Source organism: Ranitomeya variabilis, chromosome 5 (assembly GCF_051348905.1).
Source record: "Ranitomeya variabilis isolate aRanVar5 chromosome 5, aRanVar5.hap1, whole genome shotgun sequence".
Taxonomy (NCBI): Eukaryota; Metazoa; Chordata; class Amphibia; order Anura; family Dendrobatidae; genus Ranitomeya; species Ranitomeya variabilis.
In genome coordinates this window covers 421,353,136-421,374,892 of record NC_135236.1, presented here as the reverse complement: position 1 = coordinate 421,374,892, position 21,757 = coordinate 421,353,136, and the positions used below count along the sequence as shown (strand labels likewise).

The window sequence follows — 21,757 nt, the reverse complement described above, 5'->3', positions numbered from 1 at the left end:
TATGGCTGCGTGGAGTGGATGCGGTGGCTTCTAACGAAGACATCACAGCGTCCGGCGCAGAATCCATAGTGGACGCCGGAGCGTTATCGCCGGCGTCCTTTCATATGGGGGCCGCCATCTTCTTCCGGTTGTACCCGGAAGCGCTAGTCACTTCCGGGTCGCGGCCATACTGTATGGGCCTGCGCTGCCGCCGGTGTCAGCGCAGGCGCTGTCCTCCTCCTCCATCACCCCGGAAGTTTACCTGTACTTCCGGGGGAATACACTGGGGCTCCATGCTGCATATGCGTCTGCCGAGGACGGCGCGACGCTAACCTCACCACAGCGTTGCTCCCGCAGACGAAAAACCGGCTGGAATCCCGTGAGCCAGCAACCACCGTCCTGGCCTCACGGCGTCTGCCAGCAGAGGGGGGAAACCGAAGCAGGACCCCCGACGCTGCTTCCAGCTCTGGAGCCCTTGCCGTCCCCTAAGGTAAACCGCGCAAGCGGCATCCAGGCTGGGCATCCTCTTCTCTCCATGGATTCCCGTAGGAACAGGAAACCAAACTGTGGGAGCGAGGGGGACCGCCCCTTTTATCTCTCCATAGGGTTTCCTGTTCCTAGGGGCGGATCCCCTCTCTCAGTGGGTGCTGTCGTGGCGAAGAGAAAAATCAGAATCAGTTGTGAGGGAACATCAGAAACAGACAACAGTTGTGAGGACTATCCCGTGGTGCTCAGCAGGGAAGTACTACAACACACAAGCGCTAGTTGGTAGGCACCGATTTCCACCTGCAAAGGGAACTCTGGATGTGCCTTCGGACCGGCCAGACTCAGCCAGCCCGGTTAACAGTGCTCTGGATTGAGGATCCTGAAGCCTTCAGTAAAGAGGTAAAGAGACTGCAACCCTGTGTCCTCATTATTTATCGCGACCTGCACCGCGCACCACCACCTACACCTTTCACTGGAAGCCCCTTAGCAGGGTCACGGACCGGGTCTAGCAACCGTGACAACCCCAGAACTGAGACAGAGAAGCCCGGTACCGAGTACCCCGCGGCCCTGCGTCTGGGGGCGCTCCACATATGACCATGTGATATTTCAGTTTTTATTTTATTTTTTAAATTTGCAAAAAATTCTTCATTTCTGATTATTTTCAGTCAAGATAGGGTGCATAGTGTACATTAATGTGAAAAAAATGAACTTTTTGGAATTTACCAAATGGCTGCAATGAAACAAAAAGTGACAAATTTAAAGGGGTCTGACTACCTTTTGTACCCACTGTATAATGGCCAGAAATATTGTTGTTCCTTCAGTACTTAGACTAGTTTCACAATAGCGTTTAGCCGGGCTGCGGAGGGATGCAGACTTCCACCGTGAAGCCCTGGCCTCTGCCGCACCTCTTCATTCAGCTCCGCCTAAGGCTGCATGCGGCTTGCGCACCCTATCTTTAACATTGGGTACACAGGCCATGCCACTGTATGCGGATGCCGCCACATGCGTCGTTTTGATGGTGCGACGATCTGCGCCTTACACAAGTTGCAATTCAGTTTAGGCAGCAACTGGTGTTGAGCATGTCCGACCCGGACTGCGAGTCTGCGTCCGACCCGGACTGCGAGTCTGCGTCCGACCCGGACTGCGAGTCTGCGTCCGACCCGGACTGAGAGTCTGCGTCCGACCCGGACTGAGAGTCTGCGTCCGACCCGGACTGAGAGTCTGCGTCCGACCCGGACTGAGAGTCTGCGCCCGACCCGGACTGGGAGTCTGCGCCCGACCCGGACTGGGAGTCTGCGTCCGACCCGGACTGCGAGTCTGCGCCCGACCCGGACTGCGAGTCTGCGCCCGACCCGGACTGCGAGTCTGCGCCCGACCCGGACTGCGAGTCTGCGCCCGACCCGGACTGCGAGTCTGCGCCCGACCCGGACTGCGAGTCTGCGCCCGACCCAGACTGCGAGTCTGCGCCCGACCCAGACTGCGAGTCTGCGCCCGACCCAGACTGCGAGTCTGCGTCCGACCCGGACTGCGAGTCTGTGTCCGACCCGGACTGGGAGTCTGTGTCCGACCCGGACTGGGAGTCTGTGTCCGACCCGGACTGGGAGTCTGTGTCCGACCCGGACTGGGAGTCTGTGTCCGACGCGGACTGGGAGTCTGTGTCCGACGCGGACTGGGAGTCTGTTCCCGACCCGGACTGGGAGTCTGTGTCCGTCCCCGTCAGGGGTGGGATCCTGACAGAGGCCTAGCGAACAGGAAAGAACGTTAAGGAACCGCGCCTGCACTACATCGTGGCGGTTTCTCAAGAAAGGACAAGAAGCGAGGTTTATTGTGGAGAGTGAGAAACGAGATCAAAGCAAAAAGGAGATAACACCAGTAGGAGTCGTGCTGTAAGATCGAGGCAACATCCTATTGAGGCGCGTAGCCGGTGGCCAGAACTCCGAGGAAGTATTAGGCTCCAAGCAATACTTCAGAGGCAGGACAGTTGATTTTAGGTTGGCTGTCTCACCAAAATCACCTAAGAAGACATAGGGGGCAACTGTGGGAGAGGGGCGACGCTAGGGTCCCGGAAGAACTCCAGGCCTTCCCGTCATACGGGTGCGTCCTATCCATATCATCTGGGGGACGGAGAAGAACATCAGAATCAGTTGTGAGGGAACATCAGAAACAGACAACAGTTGTGAGGACTATCCCGTGGTGCTCAGCAGGGAAGTACTACAACACACAAGTGCTAGTTGGTAGGCACCGATTTCCACCTGCAAAGGGAACTCTGGATGTGCCTTCGGACCGGCCGGACTCAGCCAGCCCGGTTAACAGTGCTCTGGATTGAGGATCCTGAAGCCTTCAGTAAAGAGGTAAAGAGACTGCAACCCTGTGTCCTCGTTATTTATCGCGACCTGCACCGCGCACCACCACCTACACCTTTCACTGGAAGCCCCTTAGCAGGGTCACGGACCGGGTCTAGCAACCGTGACAACCCCAGAACTGAGACAGAGAAGCCCGGTACAGAGTACCCTGCGGCCCTGCGTCTAGGGGAGCTCCACATATGACCATGTGATATTTCAGTTTTTATTTTATTTTTTAAATTTGCAAAAAATTCTTCATTTCTGATTATTTTCAGTCAAGATAGGGTGCATAGTGTACATTAATGTGAAAAAAATGAACTTTTTGGAATTTACCAAATGGCTGCAATGAAACAAAAAGTGACAAATTTAAAGGGGTCTGACTACCTTTTGTACCCACTGTATAATGGCCAGAAATATTGTTGTTCCTTCAGTACTTAGTCTAGTTTCACACTAGCGTTTAGCCGGGCTGCGGAGGGATGCAGACTTCCACCGTGAAGCCCCGGCCTCTGCAGCACCTCTTCATTCAGCTCCGCCTAAGGCTGCATGCGGCTTGCGCACCCTATCTTTAACATTGGGTACACAGGCCATGCCACTGTATGCGGATGCCGCCACATGCGTCGTTTTGATGGTGCGACGATCTGCGCCTTACACAAGTTGCAATTCAGTTTAGGCAGCAACTGGTGTTGAGCATGTCCGACCCGGACTGCGAGTCTGCGTCCGACCCGGACTGCGAGTCTGCGTCCGACCCGGACTGCGAGTCTGCGTCCGACCCGGACTGCGAGTCTGCGTCCGACCCGGACTGCGAGTCTGCGTCCGACCCGGACTGCGAGTCTGCGTCCGACCCGGACTGCGAGTCTGCGTCCGACCCGGACTGCGAGTCTGCGTCCGACCCGGACTGCGAGTCTGCGTCCGACCCGGACTGCGAGTCTGCGTCCGACCCGGACTGCGAGTCTGCGTCCGACCCGGACTGCGAGTCTGCGTCCGACCCGGACTGCGAGTCTGCGTCCGACCCGGACTGCGAGTCTGCGTCCGACCCGGACTGCGAGTCTGCGTCCGACCCGGACTGCGAGTCTGCGCCCGACCCGGACTGCGAGTCTGCGTCCGACCCGGACTGCGAGTCTGCGTCCGACCCGGACTGCGAGTCTGCGTCCGACCCGGACTGCGAGTCTGCGTCCGACCCGGACTGCGAGTCTGCGTCCGACCCGGACTGGGAGTCTGCGTCCGACCCGGACTGGGAGTCTGTGTCCGACGCGGACTGGGAGTCTGTTCCCGACCCGGACTGGGAGTCTGTGTCCGTCCCCGTCAGGGGTGGGATCCTGACAGAGGCCTAGCGAACAGGAAAGAACGTTAAGGAACCGCGCCTGCACTACATCGTGGCGGTTTCTCAAGAAAGGACAAGAAGCGAGGTTTATTGTGGAGAGTGAGAAACGAGATCAAAGCAAAAAGGAGATAACACCAGTAGGAGTCGTGCTGTAAGATCGAGGCAACATCCTATTGAGGCGCGTAGCCGGTGGCCAGAACTCCGAGGAAGTATTAGGCTCCAAGCAATACTTCAGAGGCAGGACAGTTGATTTTAGGTTGGCTGTCTCACCAAAATCACCTAAGAAGACATAGGGGGCAACTGTGGGAGAGGGGCGACGCTAGGGTCCCGGAAGAACTCCAGGCCTTCCCGTCATACGGGTGCGTCCTATCCATATCATCTGGGGGACGGAGAAGAACATCAGAATCAGTTGTGAGGGAACATCAGAAACAGACACAACAGTTGTGAGGACTATCCCGTGGTGCTCAGCAGGGAAGTACTACAACACACAAGTGCTAGTTGGTAGGCACCGATTTCCACCTGCAAAGGGAACTCTGGATGTGCCTTCGGACCGGCCGGACTCAGCCAGCCCGGTTAACAGTGCTCTGGATTGAGGATCCTGAAGCCTTCAGTAAAGAGGTAAAGAGACTGCAACCCTGTGTCCTCGTTATTTATCGCGACCTGCACCGCGCACCACCACCTACACCTTTCACTGGAAGCCCCTTAGCAGGGTCACGGACCGGGTCTAGCAACCGTGACAACCCCAGAACTGAGACAGAGAAGCCCGGTACAGAGTACCCTGCGGCCCTGCGTCTAGGGGAGCTCCACATATGACCATGTGATATTTCAGTTTTTATTTTATTTTTTAAATTTGCAAAAAATTCTTCATTTCTGATTATTTTCAGTCAAGATAGGGTGCATAGTGTACATTAATGTGAAAAAAATGAACTTTTTGGAATTTACCAAATGGCTGCAATGAAACAAAAAGTGACAAATTTAAAGGGGTCTGACTACCTTTTGTACCCACTGTATAATGGCCAGAAATATTGTTGTTCCTTCAGTACTTAGTCTAGTTTCACACTAGCGTTTAGCCGGGCTGCGGAGGGATGCAGACTTCCACCGTGAAGCCCTGGCCTCTGCCGCACCTCTTCATTCAGCTCCGCCTAAGGCTGCATGCGGCTTGCGCACCCTATCTTTAACATTGGGTACACAGGCCATGCCACTGTATGCGGATGCCGCCACATGCGTCGTTTTGATGGTGCGACGATCTGCGCCGAACACAAGAAGTTGCAATTCAGTTTAGGCAGCAACTGGTGTTGAGCATGTCCGACCCGGACTGCGAGTCTGCGTCCGACCCGGACTGCGAGTCTGCGTCCGACCCGGACTGCGAGTCTGCGTCCGACCCGGACTGCGAGTCTGCGTCCGACCCGGACTGCGAGTCTGCGTCCGACCCGGACTGCGAGTCTGCGTCCGACCCGGACTGCGAGTCTGCGTCCGACCCGGACTGCGAGTCTGCGTCCGACCCGGACTGCGAGTCTGCGTCCGACCCGGACTGCGAGTCTGCGTCCGACCCGGACTGCGAGTCTGCGTCCGACCCGGACTGGGAGTCTGCGTCCGACCCGGACTGGGAGTCTGCGTCCGACCCGGACTGGGAGTCTGCGTCCGACCCGGACTGGGAGTCTGCGTCCGACCCGGACTGGGAGTCTGCGTCCGACCCGGACTGGGAGTCTGCGTCCGACCCGGACTGGGAGTCTGCGCCCGACCCGGACTGGGAGTCTGCGCCCGACCCGGACTGGGAGTCTGTGCCCGACCCGGACTGGGAGTCTGTGTCCGTCCCTGTCAGGGGTGGGATCCTGACAGAGGCCTCGCGAACAGGAAAGAACGTTAAGGAACCGCGCCTGCACTACATCGCAGCGGTTTCTCAAGAAAGGACAAGAAGCGAGGTTTATTGTGGAGAGTGAGAAACGAGATCAAAGCAAAAAGGAGATAACACCAATAGGAGTCGTGCTGTAAGATCGAGGCAACATCCTATTGAGGCGCGTAGCCGGTGGCCAGAAACGCCGAGGAAGTATTAGGCTCCAAGCAATACTTCAAACAGAGGCAGGACAGTTGATTTTAGGTTGGCTGTCTCACCAAAATCACCTAAGAAGACATAGGGTGCAACTGTGGGAGAGGGGCGACGCTAGGGTCCCGGAAGAACTCCAGGCCTTCCCGTCATACGGGTGCGTCCTATCCATATCATCTGGGGGACGGAGAAGAACATCAGAATCAGTTGTGAGGGAACATCAGAAACAGACACAACAGTTGTGAGGACTATCCCGTGGTGCTCAGCAGGGAAGTACTACAACACACAAGCGCTAGTTGGTAGGCACCGATTTCCACCTGCAAAGGGAACTCTGGATGTGCCTTCGGACCGGCCGGACTCAGCCAGCCCGGTTAACAGTGCTCTGGATTGAGGATCCTGAAGCCTTCAGTAAAGAGGTAAAGAGACTGCAACCCTGTGTCCTCGTTATTTATCGCGACCTGCACCGCGCACCACCACCTACACCTTTCACTGGAAGCCCCTTAGCAGGGTCACGGACCGGGTCTAGCAACCGTGACAACCCCAGAACTGAGACAGAGAAGCCCGGTACAGAGTACCCTGCGGCCCTGCGTCTAGGGGAGCTCCACATATGACCATGTGATATTTCAGTTTTTATTTTATTTTTTAAATTTGCAAAAAATTCTTCATTTCTGATTATTTTCAGTCAAGATAGGGTGCATAGTGTACATTAATGTGAAAAAAATGAACTTTTTGGAATTTACCAAATGGCTGCAATGAAACAAAAAGTGACAAATTTAAAGGGGTCTGACTACCTTTTGTACCCACTGTATAATGGCCAGAAATATTGTTGTTCCTTCAGTACTTAGTCTAGTTTCACACTAGCGTTTAGCCGGGCTGCGGAGGGATGCAGACTTCCACCGTGAAGCCCTGGCCTCTGCCGCACCTCTTCATTCAGCTCCGCCTAAGGCTGCATGCGGCTTGCGCACCCTATCTTTAACATTGGGTACACAGGCCATGCCACTGTATGCGGATGCCGCCACATGCGTCGTTTTGATGGTGCGACGATCTGCGCCGAACACAAGAAGTTGCAATTCAGTTTAGGCAGCAACTGGTGTTGAGCATGTCCGACCCGGACTGCGAGTCTGCGTCCGACCCGGACTGCGAGTCTGCGTCCGACCCGGACTGCGAGTCTGCGTCCGACCCGGACTGCGAGTCTGCGTCCGACCCGGACTGCGAGTCTGCGTCCGACCCGGACTGCGAGTCTGCGTCCGACCCGGACTGCGAGTCTGCGTCCGACCCGGACTGCGAGTCTGCGTCCGACCCGGACTGCGAGTCTGCGTCCGACCCGGACTGCGAGTCTGCGTCCGACCCGGACTGCGAGTCTGCGTCCGACCCGGACTGGGAGTCTGCGTCCGACCCGGACTGGGAGTCTGCGTCCGACCCGGACTGGGAGTCTGCGTCCGACCCGGACTGGGAGTCTGCGTCCGACCCGGACTGGGAGTCTGCGTCCGACCCGGACTGGGAGTCTGCGTCCGACCCGGACTGGGAGTCTGCGCCCGACCCGGACTGGGAGTCTGCGCCCGACCCGGACTGGGAGTCTGTGCCCGACCCGGACTGGGAGTCTGTGTCCGTCCCTGTCAGGGGTGGGATCCTGACAGAGGCCTCGCGAACAGGAAAGAACGTTAAGGAACCGCGCCTGCACTACATCGCAGCGGTTTCTCAAGAAAGGACAAGAAGCGAGGTTTATTGTGGAGAGTGAGAAACGAGATCAAAGCAAAAAGGAGATAACACCAATAGGAGTCGTGCTGTAAGATCGAGGCAACATCCTATTGAGGCGCGTAGCCGGTGGCCAGAAACGCCGAGGAAGTATTAGGCTCCAAGCAATACTTCAAACAGAGGCAGGACAGTTGATTTTAGGTTGGCTGTCTCACCAAAATCACCTAAGAAGACATAGGGTGCAACTGTGGGAGAGGGGCGACGCTAGGGTCCCGGAAGAACTCCAGGCCTTCCCGTCATACGGGTGCGTCCTATCCATATCATCTGGGGGACGGAGAAGAACATCAGAATCAGTTGTGAGGGAACATCAGAAACAGACACAACAGTTGTGAGGACTATCCCGTGGTGCTCAGCAGGGAAGTACTACAACACACAAGCGCTAGTTGGTAGGCACCGATTTCCACCTGCAAAGGGAACTCTGGATGTGCCTTCGGACCGGCCGGACTCAGCCAGCCCGGTTAACAGTGCTCTGGATTGAGGATCCTGAAGCCTTCAGTAAAGAGGTAAAGAGACTGCAACCCTGTGTCCTCGTTATTTATCGCGACCTGCACCGCGCACCACCACCTACACCTTTCACTGGAAGCCCCTTAGCAGGGTCACGGACCGGGTCTAGCAACCGTGACAACCCCAGAACTGAGACAGAGAAGCCCGGTACAGAGTACCCTGCGGCCCTGCGTCTAGGGGAGCTCCACATATGACCATGTGATATTTCAGTTTTTATTTTATTTTTTAAATTTGCAAAAAATTCTTCATTTCTGATTATTTTCAGTCAAGATAGGGTGCATAGTGTACATTAATGTGAAAAAAATGAACTTTTTGGAATTTACCAAATGGCTGCAATGAAACAAAAAGTGACAAATTTAAAGGGGTCTGACTACCTTTTGTACCCACTGTATAATGGCCAGAAATATTTTTGTTCCTTCAGTACTTAGTCTAGCTTCACACTAGCGTTTAGCCGGGCTGCGGAGGGATGCAGACTTCCACCGTGAAGCCCCGGCCTCTGCCGCACCTCTTCATTCAGCTCCGCCTAAGGATGCATGCGGCTTGCGCACCCTATCTTTAACATTGGGTACACAGGCCATGCCACTGTATGCGGATGCCGCCGCATGCGTCGTTTTCATGGTGCGACGATCTGCGCCGAACACAAGAAGTTGCAATTCAGTTTAGGCAGCAACTGGTGTTGAGCATTCCGGACCCGGACTGCGAGTCTGCGTCCGACCCGGACTGCGAGTCTGCGTCCGACCCGGACTGCGAGTCTGCGTCCGACCCGGACTGCGAGTCTGCGTCCGACCCGGACTGCGAGTCTGCGTCCGACCCGGACTGCGAGTCTGCGTCCGACCCGGACTGCGAGTCTGCGTCCGACCCGGACTGCGAGTCTGCGTCCGACCCGGACTGCGAGTCTGCGTCCGACCCGGACTGCGAGTCTGCGTCCGACCCGGACTGCGAGTCTGCGTCCGACCCGGACTGCGAGTCTGCGTCCGACCCGGACTGCGAGTCTGCGTCCGACCCGGACTGCGAGTCTGCGTCCGACCCGGACTGCGAGTCTGCGTCCGACCCGGACTGCGAGTCTGCGTCCGACCCGGACTGCGAGTCTGCGTCCGACCCGGACTGCGAGTCTGCGTCCGACCCGGACTGCGAGTCTGCGTCCGACCCGGACTGCGAGTCTGCGTCCGACCCGGACTGCGAGTCTGCGTCCGACCCGGACTGCGAGTCTGCGTCCGACCCGGACTGCGAGTCTGCGTCCGACCCGGACTGCGAGTCTGCGTCCGACCCGGACTGCGAGTCTGCGTCCGACCCGGACTGCGAGTCTGCGTCCGACCCGGACTGCGAGTCTGCGTCCGACCCGTACTCGGAGTCTGTGTCCGACCCCGTCAGGGGTGGGATCCTGACAGAGGCCTAGCGAACAGGAAAGAACGTTAAGGAACCGCGCCTGCCCTACATCGCGGCGGTTTCTCAAGAAAGGACAAGCGAGGTTTATTGTGGAGTGAGAAACGAGATCAAAGCAAAAAGGAGATAACACCAGTAGAAGTCGTGCTGTAAGATCGAGGCAACATCCTATTGAGGCGCGTAGCCGGTGGCCAGAACGCCGAGGAAGTATTAGGCTCCAAGCAATACTTCAAACAGAGGCAGGACAGTTGATTTTAGGTTGGCTGTCTCACCAAAATCACCTAAGACATAGGGGGCAACTGTGGGAGAGGGGCGAAGCTAGGGTCCCGGAAGAACTCCAGGCCTTCCCGTCATACGGGTGCGTCCTATCCATATCATCTGGGGGACGGAGAAGAACATCAGAATCAGTTGTGAGGGAACATCAGAAACAGACACAACAGTTGTGAGGACTATCCCGTGGTGCTCAGCAGGGAAGTACTACAACACACAAGCGCTAGTTGGTAGGCACCGATTTCCACCTGCAAAGGGAACTCTGGATGTGCCTTCGGACCGGCCAGACTCAGCCAGCCCGGTTAACAGTGCTCTGGATTGAGGATCCTGAAGCCTTCAGTAAAGAGGTAGAGAGACTGCAACCCTGTGTCCTCGTTATTTATCGCGACCTGCACCGCGCACCACCACCTACACCTTTCACTGGAAGCCCCTTAGCAGGGTCACGGACCGGGTCTAGCAACCGTGACAACCCCAGAACTGAGACAGAGAAGCCCGGTACCGAGTACCCCGCGGCCCTGCGTCTGGGGGCGCTCCACATATGACCATGTGATATTTCAGTTTTTATTTTATTTTTTAAATTTGCAAAAAATTCTTCATTTCTGATTATTTTCAGTCAAGATAGGGTGCATAGTGTACATTAATGTGAAAAAAATGAACTTTTTGGAATTTACCAAATGGCTGCAATGAAACAAAAAGTGACAAATTTAAAGGGGTCTGACTACCTTTTGTACCCACTGTATAATGGCCAGAAATATTGTTCCTTCAGTACTTAGTCTAGTTTCACACTAGCGTTTAGCCGGGCTGCGGAGGGATGCAGACTTCCACCGTGAAGCCCCGGCCTCTGCCGCACCTCTTCATTCAGCTCCGCCTAAGGATGCATGCGGCTTGCGCACCCTATCTTTAACATTGGGTACACAGGCCATGCCACTGTATGCGGATGCCGCCGCATGCGTCGTTTTGATGGTGCGACGATCTGCGCCGAACACAAGAAGTTGCAATTCAGTTTAGGCAGCAACTGGTGTTGAGCATTCCGGACCCGGACTGCGAGCCTGTGCCCGACCCGGACTGCGAGCCTGTGCCCGACCCGGACTGCGAGCCTGTGCCCGACCCGGACTGCGAGCCTGTGCCCGACCCGGACTGCGAGCCTGTGCCCGACCCGGACTGCGAGCCTGTGCCCGACCCGGACTGCGAGCCTGTGCCCGACCCGGACTGCGAGCCTGAGTCCGACCCGGACTGCGAGCCTGAGTCCGACCCGGACTGCGAGCCTGAGTCCGACCCGGACTGCGAGCCTGAGTCCGACCCGGACTGCGAGCCTGAGTCCGACCCGGACTGCGAGCCTGAGTCCGACCCGGACTGCGAGCCTGAGTCCGACCCGGACTGCGAGCCTGAGTCCGACCCGGACTGCGAGCCTGAGTCCGACCCGGACTGCGAGCCTGAGTCCGACCCGGACTGCGAGCCTGAGTCCGACCCGGACTGCGAGCCTGAGTCCGACCCGGACTGCGAGCCTGAGTCCGACCCGGACTGCGAGCCTGAGTCCGAGTGCGCTATCTTTTTTCTTATCTGGACATGTCTCATATCCTGTCGGGTTTGTGAAGGAGATGGCAAAAGCCGGCAATTGAATTACCGGCTCTTCTGCTATCTAGTGCTGCATTATTTATATATATATATATATATATATATATATATATATATATATATATATATATATATATATATATATATATATATATATATATATATACACACACACACACATATATATGTCTCACTGACATATATATATATATATATGAACCTATTCTATGTGTATATTATCTACTCTATTCTAACCTGTCTGTGTGATTTTACTGTACACCGCGCTGAATTACCAGCTTTTCAAAGGACGCCGGTGCGTAAAAATCAGACAGCAATACGGATGTCATACGGATGTTGCGATAAAAAAAAAAAAAAATCGCATGACACTCGCATGATTTTCCTCCGTTTTTTCGGTCCGTAAATCGGACCGTTTTGTCTCTCGCAAGTGGAAATGAGCCTGGGCTTCCAAATGCACAACGTGCTCACATCTCGCATAGCAGTATGCACCCTCGACCGGCTGCTCAAGGATTGCATACATGTGGCAAGATGTACACTGGATGGCATTAACAATAGTGGAGCACATTTCCTAATGGGGATTGCACCACACAGAAACATTAAATAAAATAAATACAAAGTATCAATAAAATACAGACAGCAATTCAGTAATTCCTCCCTTGGAAACTCCCTGAATCCAAAGTCACTGAATCAAAAGTCACACACTTACCGCCGCTCGCACTTACACCCAGGTCACACTCAGCTCATTCACACTCGCTAAGCTGAAAATTTAAAGAGATTTTTTTTTCCTCTTTCCCCTCAGCAGCAATCCACCTTGCTGTTCAATGCACTTCCAAAAAGGTCTTGAGCCCCAACTAGCTGCCCCTTATAAACCCTTGATTATGAGCCCCCACCCTAAATTAACCCCTTGTGAATAGTTATTGCCAATTAACGCTAATGCAACTAAGGCTACTTTCACACTAGCGTCGTTTGGCCTCCGTCGTAATGCGTCGTTTTGGAGAAAAACGCATCCTGCAAAAGTGCTTGCAGGATGCGTTTTTTCTCCATTGACTTGCATTAGCGACGCATTGCCACACGTCGCATCCGTTGTGCGACGGATGCGTCGTGTTTTGGCGGACCGTCGGCACAAAAAAACGCTACATGTAACCTTTTTTTGTGCGACGTGTCCGCCATTTCCGACCACGCATGAGAGGCCGGAACTCCACCCCCTCCTCCCCAGACCTTACAATGGGGCAGCGGATGCGTTGAAAAACTGCATCCCCTGTCCCCATTGTGCGGCGCTTTCAACGCTAGCGTCGTTGCGTCGGCACATCGCATTGCGACCTGCAGTGCACGACGCTAGTGTGAAAGTAGCCTAAGCAACTCACACAGGTATGTGTTAAAGGTTTTCCAAATACCTCTTCACTGAATGGGCAGCACGGTGGCGCAGTGGTTAGCACAGCAGCCTTGCAGCGCTGGAGTCCTGGGTTCTAATCCCACCTTGGACAACATCTGCAAAGAGTTTGTATGTTCTCTCCGTGTTTGCGTGGGTTTCCTCCGGGCACTCCGGTTTCCTCCCACATTCCAAAGACATATACTGATAGGGAATTTAGATTGTGAGCCCCATTGGGGACAGCGATGATAATGTGTGCAAACTGTAAAGCGCTGCGGAATATGTTAGCGCTATATAAAAATAAAGATTATTATTATTTATTATTATCTCAAGTCACACTTACTGCCGTTCGCACTTACGCTCAGGTCACACTCAGCTCGTTCACACTCGCTACTAAGCTGAACATATTAAGAGATTTAATTTTTTTTCCCTCTTTCCCCTCAGCAGCAATCCACCTTGCTGTTCAATGCACTTCCAAAAAGAACCCCAATATTCACATCAGGACTACAAGATCCCAGGTACTTTCAGCTGCGTCACATCTAATGTGGTGTACCTAATTATTTGTACCAAATGTCCAGCTGGGGGTCTGTATGTTGGGGAGACGGGGCAAAAACTGAGACCAAGGATAAATTCTCACCGCCACACAATAAGAGAAAAAAGAATAGATCTACCTGTGGCCAACCATTTATGTATGCCTGATCATAGCACCATGGACCTGAAATTACTTGTATTGAAAGGTAGCTGCAAATCTCAGAGAGACAGGAGAATCTGGGAGTATAAACTTATGATGACCTTTGACACACTTAGTGCAGGAATGAATGCGTCACATGGATTTATGATTTTTGCTCCTCAGACCTTATGGCGCATCATAAAGAACGAGACCCCAATCAGAGGACAATAAAACATTCACTCCTTATCTGCGAACTGTTCCAATATTTATGGACACAACTGTGTATCACTTTCCCATAATGACAGTTCTGTGCTGTGTTGTGTGTAAATATGTGACTCTTCAGATGTTGTATTAGTCTATGCCTGATGAAGAGACCTGAGTAGTCTCGAAAGCTTGCAGTTTGTTACAATCTTTTCAGTTAGCCATTAAAACGTATCAACCCCTGGGGACTCTCAATTCCAAATATTATTCTATCTACTAGCTAACACGGAACAAAGATATATATATATGTTTCCGGTTTCAAAATTGTGCAAGTTTCAAGAGGTTTTTCATCTACAAAGTTTCTAATTTTCAAGACACTTGTTCGCTGTGCTTGAAAGAGAACAGATGCCTATTATTTGTCAGCTGAGAAATGAATACAATGGGTCAGAGATTACCTAGACGGATGCTAAATAGTATGTACTGTAAAACGATCTTAGGATAGGTGTCCACGATCAGGAAGTAACAGAGCTTTGGATGTGGAGTATTTTCGCTGAGTCCAAAATGCTGCGTTCTAATCACACAGGTAAATACGCATATGTTCAGTGAACCATGTGGATTTACTGCATCCAATATATTCTATTGTGGAAATTTCTGTGAAACACACATGCATCGACTCTTAAACCGGCACCATGGGCGAGTTTATGCAGCAGTAATTAGAAGCACAGTGGGCATGGGATTTCTATAAATCCCATCCACTATGCTTCTAATATAGAGCACAGCGCTTTTGAGCCAGCGAGGTGAGCAGAGTCCAAAACGCTGCTATTCCTGATCAATATACACTTTTCAGTTGAGAGCAGTACCAGTTATGTGAAAGCTTCCAGTCCCTGATTGTGAAAAAAAAAATCACTTGTTCACAAGTAAAATAATATGTTGACAAGGATGAGGAATTACAACGCACATTAGAAAGTTGCTCAAATTTGAATTATGCATTAATGCTTTAAAGTTAAAGGGGTTTCCACTACTACTACTAGATCAAAATGTTTGGCGTGGATAAAATAATAAAGCCTATACTCACCTCCCATGCAGGTGCTGATCCCGCGGTGTCGGCGCTCCCTCTCCCTTGGGCTCGCATGCGGTTCTTGCGACACATTATGCCGGCACCCAATCAGCACTGTTGTCACTGTCCCCACCTTCAGACAAATCGAACATTAAGAGGAAGTCCAGGCTGTAGCTTATCTGGGACTTCATCTTCCTGTTCAACTTGACAGGATGCGGGGACAGTGACACCAGCCCTGATTGGGTGCCTGCGTCACAACAGCAGCACGGGAGCCCCGGGAGACGGAGAGCCAACACCAAGGGCACGGCAGCGGCACCGGCACGGGAGGCGTGTATAAGCTTTATTATTTTATGGGGGCCAATCGAGTGGTATGAAAAGTAGTGAACAACTTCTTTAACATGTCAGAACATTTTTACATTTGTAACAGTGGTATGACTGTATAGGCGCTTGTCACCAAATAAAAATGATACCTTGTTTAAGAGAAATCACATTCCATATGTTAAAACTCGTTGACTGGTTTATACATACCAGTTCTGTGACCAATGGTCGCTTGCTCCCCAGAACTGAAAAGCTTTTCTGTTTTAGTGTGTGTAGGGTATTTTCCCTAAAGACAAAACAAATCAAATTCCAAATCTTGGTTACTGGAGGTTGAACATCTCATTTCTCAGGCAAAGTAGGATACAAGTGGCATACGTGGCTAAAAGATATCCCCAACCACAGCAGTGCCAATGCACTCTTGCTTACATGACCGGTGCAGTAGGATGTGCGGGCTGTAAAAGATCTCAGACTATTATAGATTTAAAATTATTTAGTAAGGCTAGGTTCACATTTGCGGTTGTGTCTGCAGCGTTTCGTACGCAACCGCATGGCAAAATGCATGATAACGCTGAGTTATTTTTATCCGCGTCAACTTATGCATGACGGATAAAAAACCCCGCAAAGTTTGCATGCGTTTTTGCATGCATTCACGTTGTTTATGCGCATGCGTTTGTTATGAAAACATTTTTCAAGGAGAATTTCCTTGACATAAGCCACGCCCAATGGTTCTATAGATGTGGGACTTGTTAACCCCTTCATGACCCAGCCTATTTTGGCCTTAATGACCTGGCCGTTTTTTGCAATTCTGACCAGTGTCCCTTTATGAGGTAATAACTCAGGAACGCTTCAACGGATCCTAGCGATTCTGAGAATGTTTTTTCGTGACATATTGGGCTTCATGTTAGTGGTAAATTTAGGTCGATAATTTCTGAGTTTATTTGTGAAAAAAACGGAAATTTGGCGAAAATTTTGAAAATTTTCACATTTTGAATTTTTATTCTGTTAAACCAGAGAGTTATGTGACACAAAATAGTTAATAAATAACATTTCCCACATGTCTACTTTACATCAGCATAATTTTGGAAACAAATTTTTTTTTTTGCTAGGAAGTTATAAGGGTTAAAATTTGACCAGTGATTTCTCATTTTTACAACAAAATTTACAAAACGATTTTTTTTTTAGGGACCACCTCACATTTGAAGTCAGTTTGAGGGTTCTATATGGCTGAAAATACCCAAAAGTGACACCATTCTAAAAACTGCACCCTCAAGGTGCTCAAAACCACATTCAAGAAGTTTATTAACCCTTCAGGTGTTTCACAGCAGCAGAAGCAACATTGAAGTAAAAAATGAACATTTAACTTTTTAGTCACAAAAATGATCTTTTAGCAACAATTTTTTTATTTTCCCAAGGGTAAAAGGAGAAACTGGACCACGAACGATGTTGTCCAATTTGTCCTGAGTAAGCCGATACCTCATATGTGGGGGTAAACCACTGTTTGGGCGCACGGCAGGGCTCGGAAGGGAAGGAGCGCAATTTGACTTTTTGAATGAAAAATTGGCTCCAATCTTTAGCGGACACCATGTCGCGTTTGGAGAGCCACCGTGTGCCTAAACATTGGAGCTCCCCCACAAGTGACCCCATTTTGGAAACTAGACCCCCCAAGGAACTAATCTAGATGTGTGGTGAGCACTTTGAACCCCCAAGTGCTTCACAGAAGTTTATAACGCAGAGCCATGAAAATAAAAAATAATTTTTCTTTTCTCAAAAATGATTTTTTAGCCCACAATTTTTTATTTTCCCAAGGGTAACAGGAGAAATTGGACCCCAAAAGTTGTTGTCCAGTTTCTCCTGAGTACGCTGATACCCCATATGTGGGGGTAAACCACTGTTTTGGCACACGTCGGGGTTCGGAAGGGAAGTAGTGACGTTTTGAAATGCAGACTTTGATGGAATGCTCTGCGGGCGTCAGGTTGCGTTTGCAGAGCCCCTGATGTGCCTAAACAGTAGGAACTCCCCACAAGTGACCCCATTTTGGAAACTAGACCCCCAAGGGAACTTATCTGGATGTGTGGTGAGCACTTTGTACCCCCAAGTGCTTCACAGAAGTTTATAACGCAGAGCCGTGAAAATAATAAATGTGTTTCCTTTCCTCAAAAATATTTTTTTAGCCCAGAATTTTTTAATATTCCCAAAGGTAACAGGAGAAATTTGACCCCAAAAGTTGTTGTCCAGTTTCTCCTGAGTACGCTGATACCCCATATGTGGGGGTAAACCACTGTTTGGGCACATGCCGGGGCTCGGAAGGGAAGTAGTGACGTATTGGAATGCAGACTTTGATGGAATGGTCTGCGGGCATCATGTTACGTTTGCAGAGCCCCTGATGTGCCTAAACAGTAGAAACACCCCACAAGTGACCCCATTTTGGAAACTAGACCCCCCCAAGGAACTTATCTAGATGTGTGGTGAGTACTTTCAACCCCCAAGTGCTTCACAGAAGTTTATAACCCAGAGCCGTGAAAATAAAAAATAATTGTTCTTTCCTCAAAAATTATGTTTTAGCAAGTAATTTTTTATTTTTGCAAGGGTAACAGGGGAAATTGGACCCCAACAGTTGTTGCCCAGTTTGTCCTGAGTACGCTGGTACCCCATATGTGGGGGTAAACCACTGTTTGGGCGCACGTCGGAGCTTGGAAGGGAGGGAGTACCATTTGACTTTTTGAACGCAAGATTGGCTGGAATCAATGGTGGCGCCATGTTGCGTTTGGAGACCCCTGATGTGCCTAAACAGTGGAAACCCCTCAATTCTAACTTCAACACTAACCCCAACACACCCCTAACCCTAATTCCAACTGTAGCCATAACCCTAATCACAACCCTAACCCCAACACACCCCTAACCACAACCCTAACCCCAACCCTAACCCTAATCCTAACCCTAATCCCAACCCTAACCCTAATCCCAACCCTAACCCTAATCCCAACCCTAACCACAACTGTAACCCCAACACACCCCTAACCCTATCTGTAACCCTAAACACAAGCCTAATCTTAACCCTATTTCCAACCCTAGCCCTAATTCCAACCCTAACTCTAATTCCAACCCTAACCCTAAGGCTATGTGCCCACGTTGCGGATTCGTGTGAGATTTTTCCGCACGATTTTTGAAAAATCTGCAGGTAACAGGCACTGCGTTTTACCTGCGGATTTACAGCGGATTTCCAGTGTTTTTTTGTGCGGATTTCACCTGCGGATTCCTATTGAGGAACAGGTGTAAAACGCTGCGGAATCCGCACAAAGAATTGACATGCTGCGGAAAATACAACGCAGCGTTTCCGCACGGAATTTTCCGCACCATGGGCACAGCGGATTTGGTTTTCCATAGGTGTACATTGTACTGTAAACCTGATGGGAAACTGCTACGAATTCGCAGCGGCCAATCCGCTGCGGATCCGCGGCCAATCCGCTGCGGATCCGCAGCCAAATCCGCACTGTGTGCACATGCCCTAACCCTAACCCTACCCCTAACCCTACTTCTAACCCTAGTTCTAACCCTAACCCTAGTGGAAAAAGAAAAAAAATATTTTATTTTTTTTATTATTGTCCCTACCTATGGGGGTGATAAAGGGGGGGGGGGTCATTTACTATTTTTTTTATTTTGATCACTGTGATAGGTTTTATCACAGTGATCAAACTATACCTGGAGTGAATCTGCCGGCCGACAGATTCGGCGGGCGCACTGCGCATGCGCCCGCCATTTTGGAAGATGGCGGCGCCCATGGACAAGACAGATGGACACCGGGAGCCTCAGTAAGTATAAGGGGGTGGAGTTCGGGGCACAGGGGGGGGGCGTCGGAGCACGGGGGGGCGTCGGAGCACGGGGGGGTGGCATAGGAGCACGGGGGGAGCGGACAGGAGGATGGGGGAGCGGAGCACAAGACGGAGGGGAGCGGACCACAGATTGGTGGCTTGGGGGGGCGATCGGTGGGGTGGAGGGGGATGTCACATCAGTGTTTCCAGCCATGGCCGATGATATTGCAGCATCGGCCATGGCTGGATTGTAATATTTCACCAGTTTTTTAGGTGAAATATTACAAATCGCTCTGATTGGCTGTTGAAAGTGAAACTGCCAATCAGAGCGATTGTAGCTACGGGGGGGTGAAGCCACCCCCCCTGGGCTGAAGTACCACTCCCCGTCCCTGCAGATCGGGTGAAATTGGAGTTAACCCTTTCACCCGATCTGCAGGGACGCGATCATTCCATGACGCCACATAGGCGTCACAGGTCGGATTGGCACCGACTTTCATGACGCCTACGTGGCGTCAAAGGTCGGGAAGGGGTTAAAGATTTATAAAAATCGGCACTAAATAAGTGGACATGGCTAACAAGATTCTCTGGGGGAACAGTTCTAGGCTGCTTTGCATGTAACCCCCTTAATAAAGACCATAAAACTTAGCACAAAATAATAAGACCCATATTTATGGAACCTTATGGCAAATTTAAAAAGGAAAAAAGTGGAATACGGAGGAGAGCATGAGGAATAAAATGAGAGCAAAAGCTGGCTATTTTTGACAGTGACAGGTCCTCTTTAACCCCTTAACGACCACCGATACGCCTTTTAACACTAGAAGTCCCAGAAATTTCGAGCTCTCTGGGTTCCAAAGGTAGAAATGTTAAATGACCCCTCTCTGTGACTTCTAGTGTTAACGGCGACAGTTAAAGGTACTTATTCATCAGCGCCGCTTTTTAACGGCGCTGAGAAATAAGGTTATAGCGCCCCCCAGGGTCAGAAAATCTCCGGGGTCTCCGCTACCGGGGGTAGCAGAGACACCAGAGAACATGATTCGGGTCAGTTTTTACCGACCCCAGTTAATCATGGAATAACAACCGCAAAAAAAGTCAGATTTCCTATTCATTTCTCTCTCCTCTGATATGACCTAGCATATCAGAGGAGGGAGAAGTGGGGTCCCCCGAGCCCCTCCCCAGTACCTCCGGTGTCCCCCTGCCCTCGGCGTCTTCATCCAGGAAGAAAATGGCAGGCGCAAGCGCAGTGAGCGCACCAAGATCTGCCGGCCGGGAACCCAGCAGATTTTTCCTATTGGTTCCTTTTGGTCACTGTGATAGACCCAATAATCAAAAAAAAAAAAATAGTAAATCAAAACCCCCTTAGTTAGGTAAAAATAATAATTAAAAAAAATGTATTTTTTCCATTAGGGTTAGTGCTATGGTTAGGGTCGGGGCTAGGGTTAGAACTAGTATTAGGGTTGGGCTAGGGTTAGGGTTGGGATTTGAGCTAGGGTTAGGGCTGGGGCTAGGGTTATGGTGTTGGGGTTATGATTGTGGTTAGGGTTGGGATTAGGGGTGTGTTGGGGTTAGGGTTGGAGTTAGAATTGGGGGTTTTCCACTGTTTAGGTACATCAGGGGGTCTCCAAACACGACATGGCGCCAGCCATTAATTCCAGCCAATTTTGTGTTAAAAAAAGTCAAACAGTGCTCCCTCCCTTCTGAGCCCTGCCGCCATGCGCCCAAACAGTGGCTTTCCCCCACATATGGGATATCGGCGTACTCAGGAAAAATTGCACAACAAATTTTGTGGTCCATTTTCTTCTGATACCCTTGTGAAAATAAAAAATTTGGTTCCAAATTAATTTTTTCGTGAAAAAAGTAAAATGTTCATTTTTTCCTTCCACATTGCTTTAGTTCTCATGAAGCACCTGAAGGGTTTTAATAAACTTCTTGAATGTGGTTTTGCACACCTTGAGGGGTGCAGTTTCTAGAATGGAGTCACTTTTGGGTATTTTCTGTTATATTGACCCCCCAAACTCACTTCAAATGTGAGGTGGTCCCTAAAAAAATGGTTCTGTTAACTTTGTTGGCAAAATTAGAAATCACTGGTCAACTTTTAAACATTCATAATGTCCTAACAAAAAAAAAAAAATGATGTTTCCAAAATTGTGCGGATTTAAAGTATACTTGTGGAAAATGTATTAACGTATATACTCGAGCATAAGCTGAGATTTTCAGCCCATTTTTTTTAGGTTGAAAGTGCCCCTCTCGGCTTATACTCGAGTCATTGTCCAAAGGGGGTAGGCGTGGGAGGAGGAGCGGCGGCGGCTGTGACATACTCACCTGCTCCCGGCGCGGTCCATGCATCTCCGGTCTCTGACAGTTTCTTCCAGCGTTGAGCGGTCACATGGTACCGCTCATTACAGTAATGAATATGGCCTGACTCCACTCCCATAGGGGTGGAGCCACATTTATTACTGTAATGAGCGGTAACGGTGACCGCTTAACGCTGGAAGAAGCTGTAAGCGCCCGGAGACCGGAGATGCAGGGACCGAGCAGGGAGCAGGTGAGTATAATGGGGAGGAGGAGTGCTGAGCGATATTCACCTCTCCTCGTTCCGGCGCCACTCCGTCTTCCACGTCCTCTGCAGTGACGCTCAGGTCAGAGAGCGCGATGACGT

At 51.0% G+C, this 21,757-nt stretch overlaps 1 protein-coding gene across 1 annotated transcript in view; it reads right to left on the bottom strand.

Moving 5' to 3' along the window:
* The window catches only part of NUP107 (nucleoporin 107), a 161,048-nt gene that overhangs the window by 91,820 nt on the left and 47,471 nt on the right, over positions 1-21,757 (bottom strand). The window contains exon 11 of the mRNA XM_077265241.1: positions 15,503-15,578. Coding sequence (XP_077121356.1) covers positions 15,503-15,578 — 76 coding nt within the window. The remainder of the gene's footprint in view (positions 1-15,502; positions 15,579-21,757) is intronic.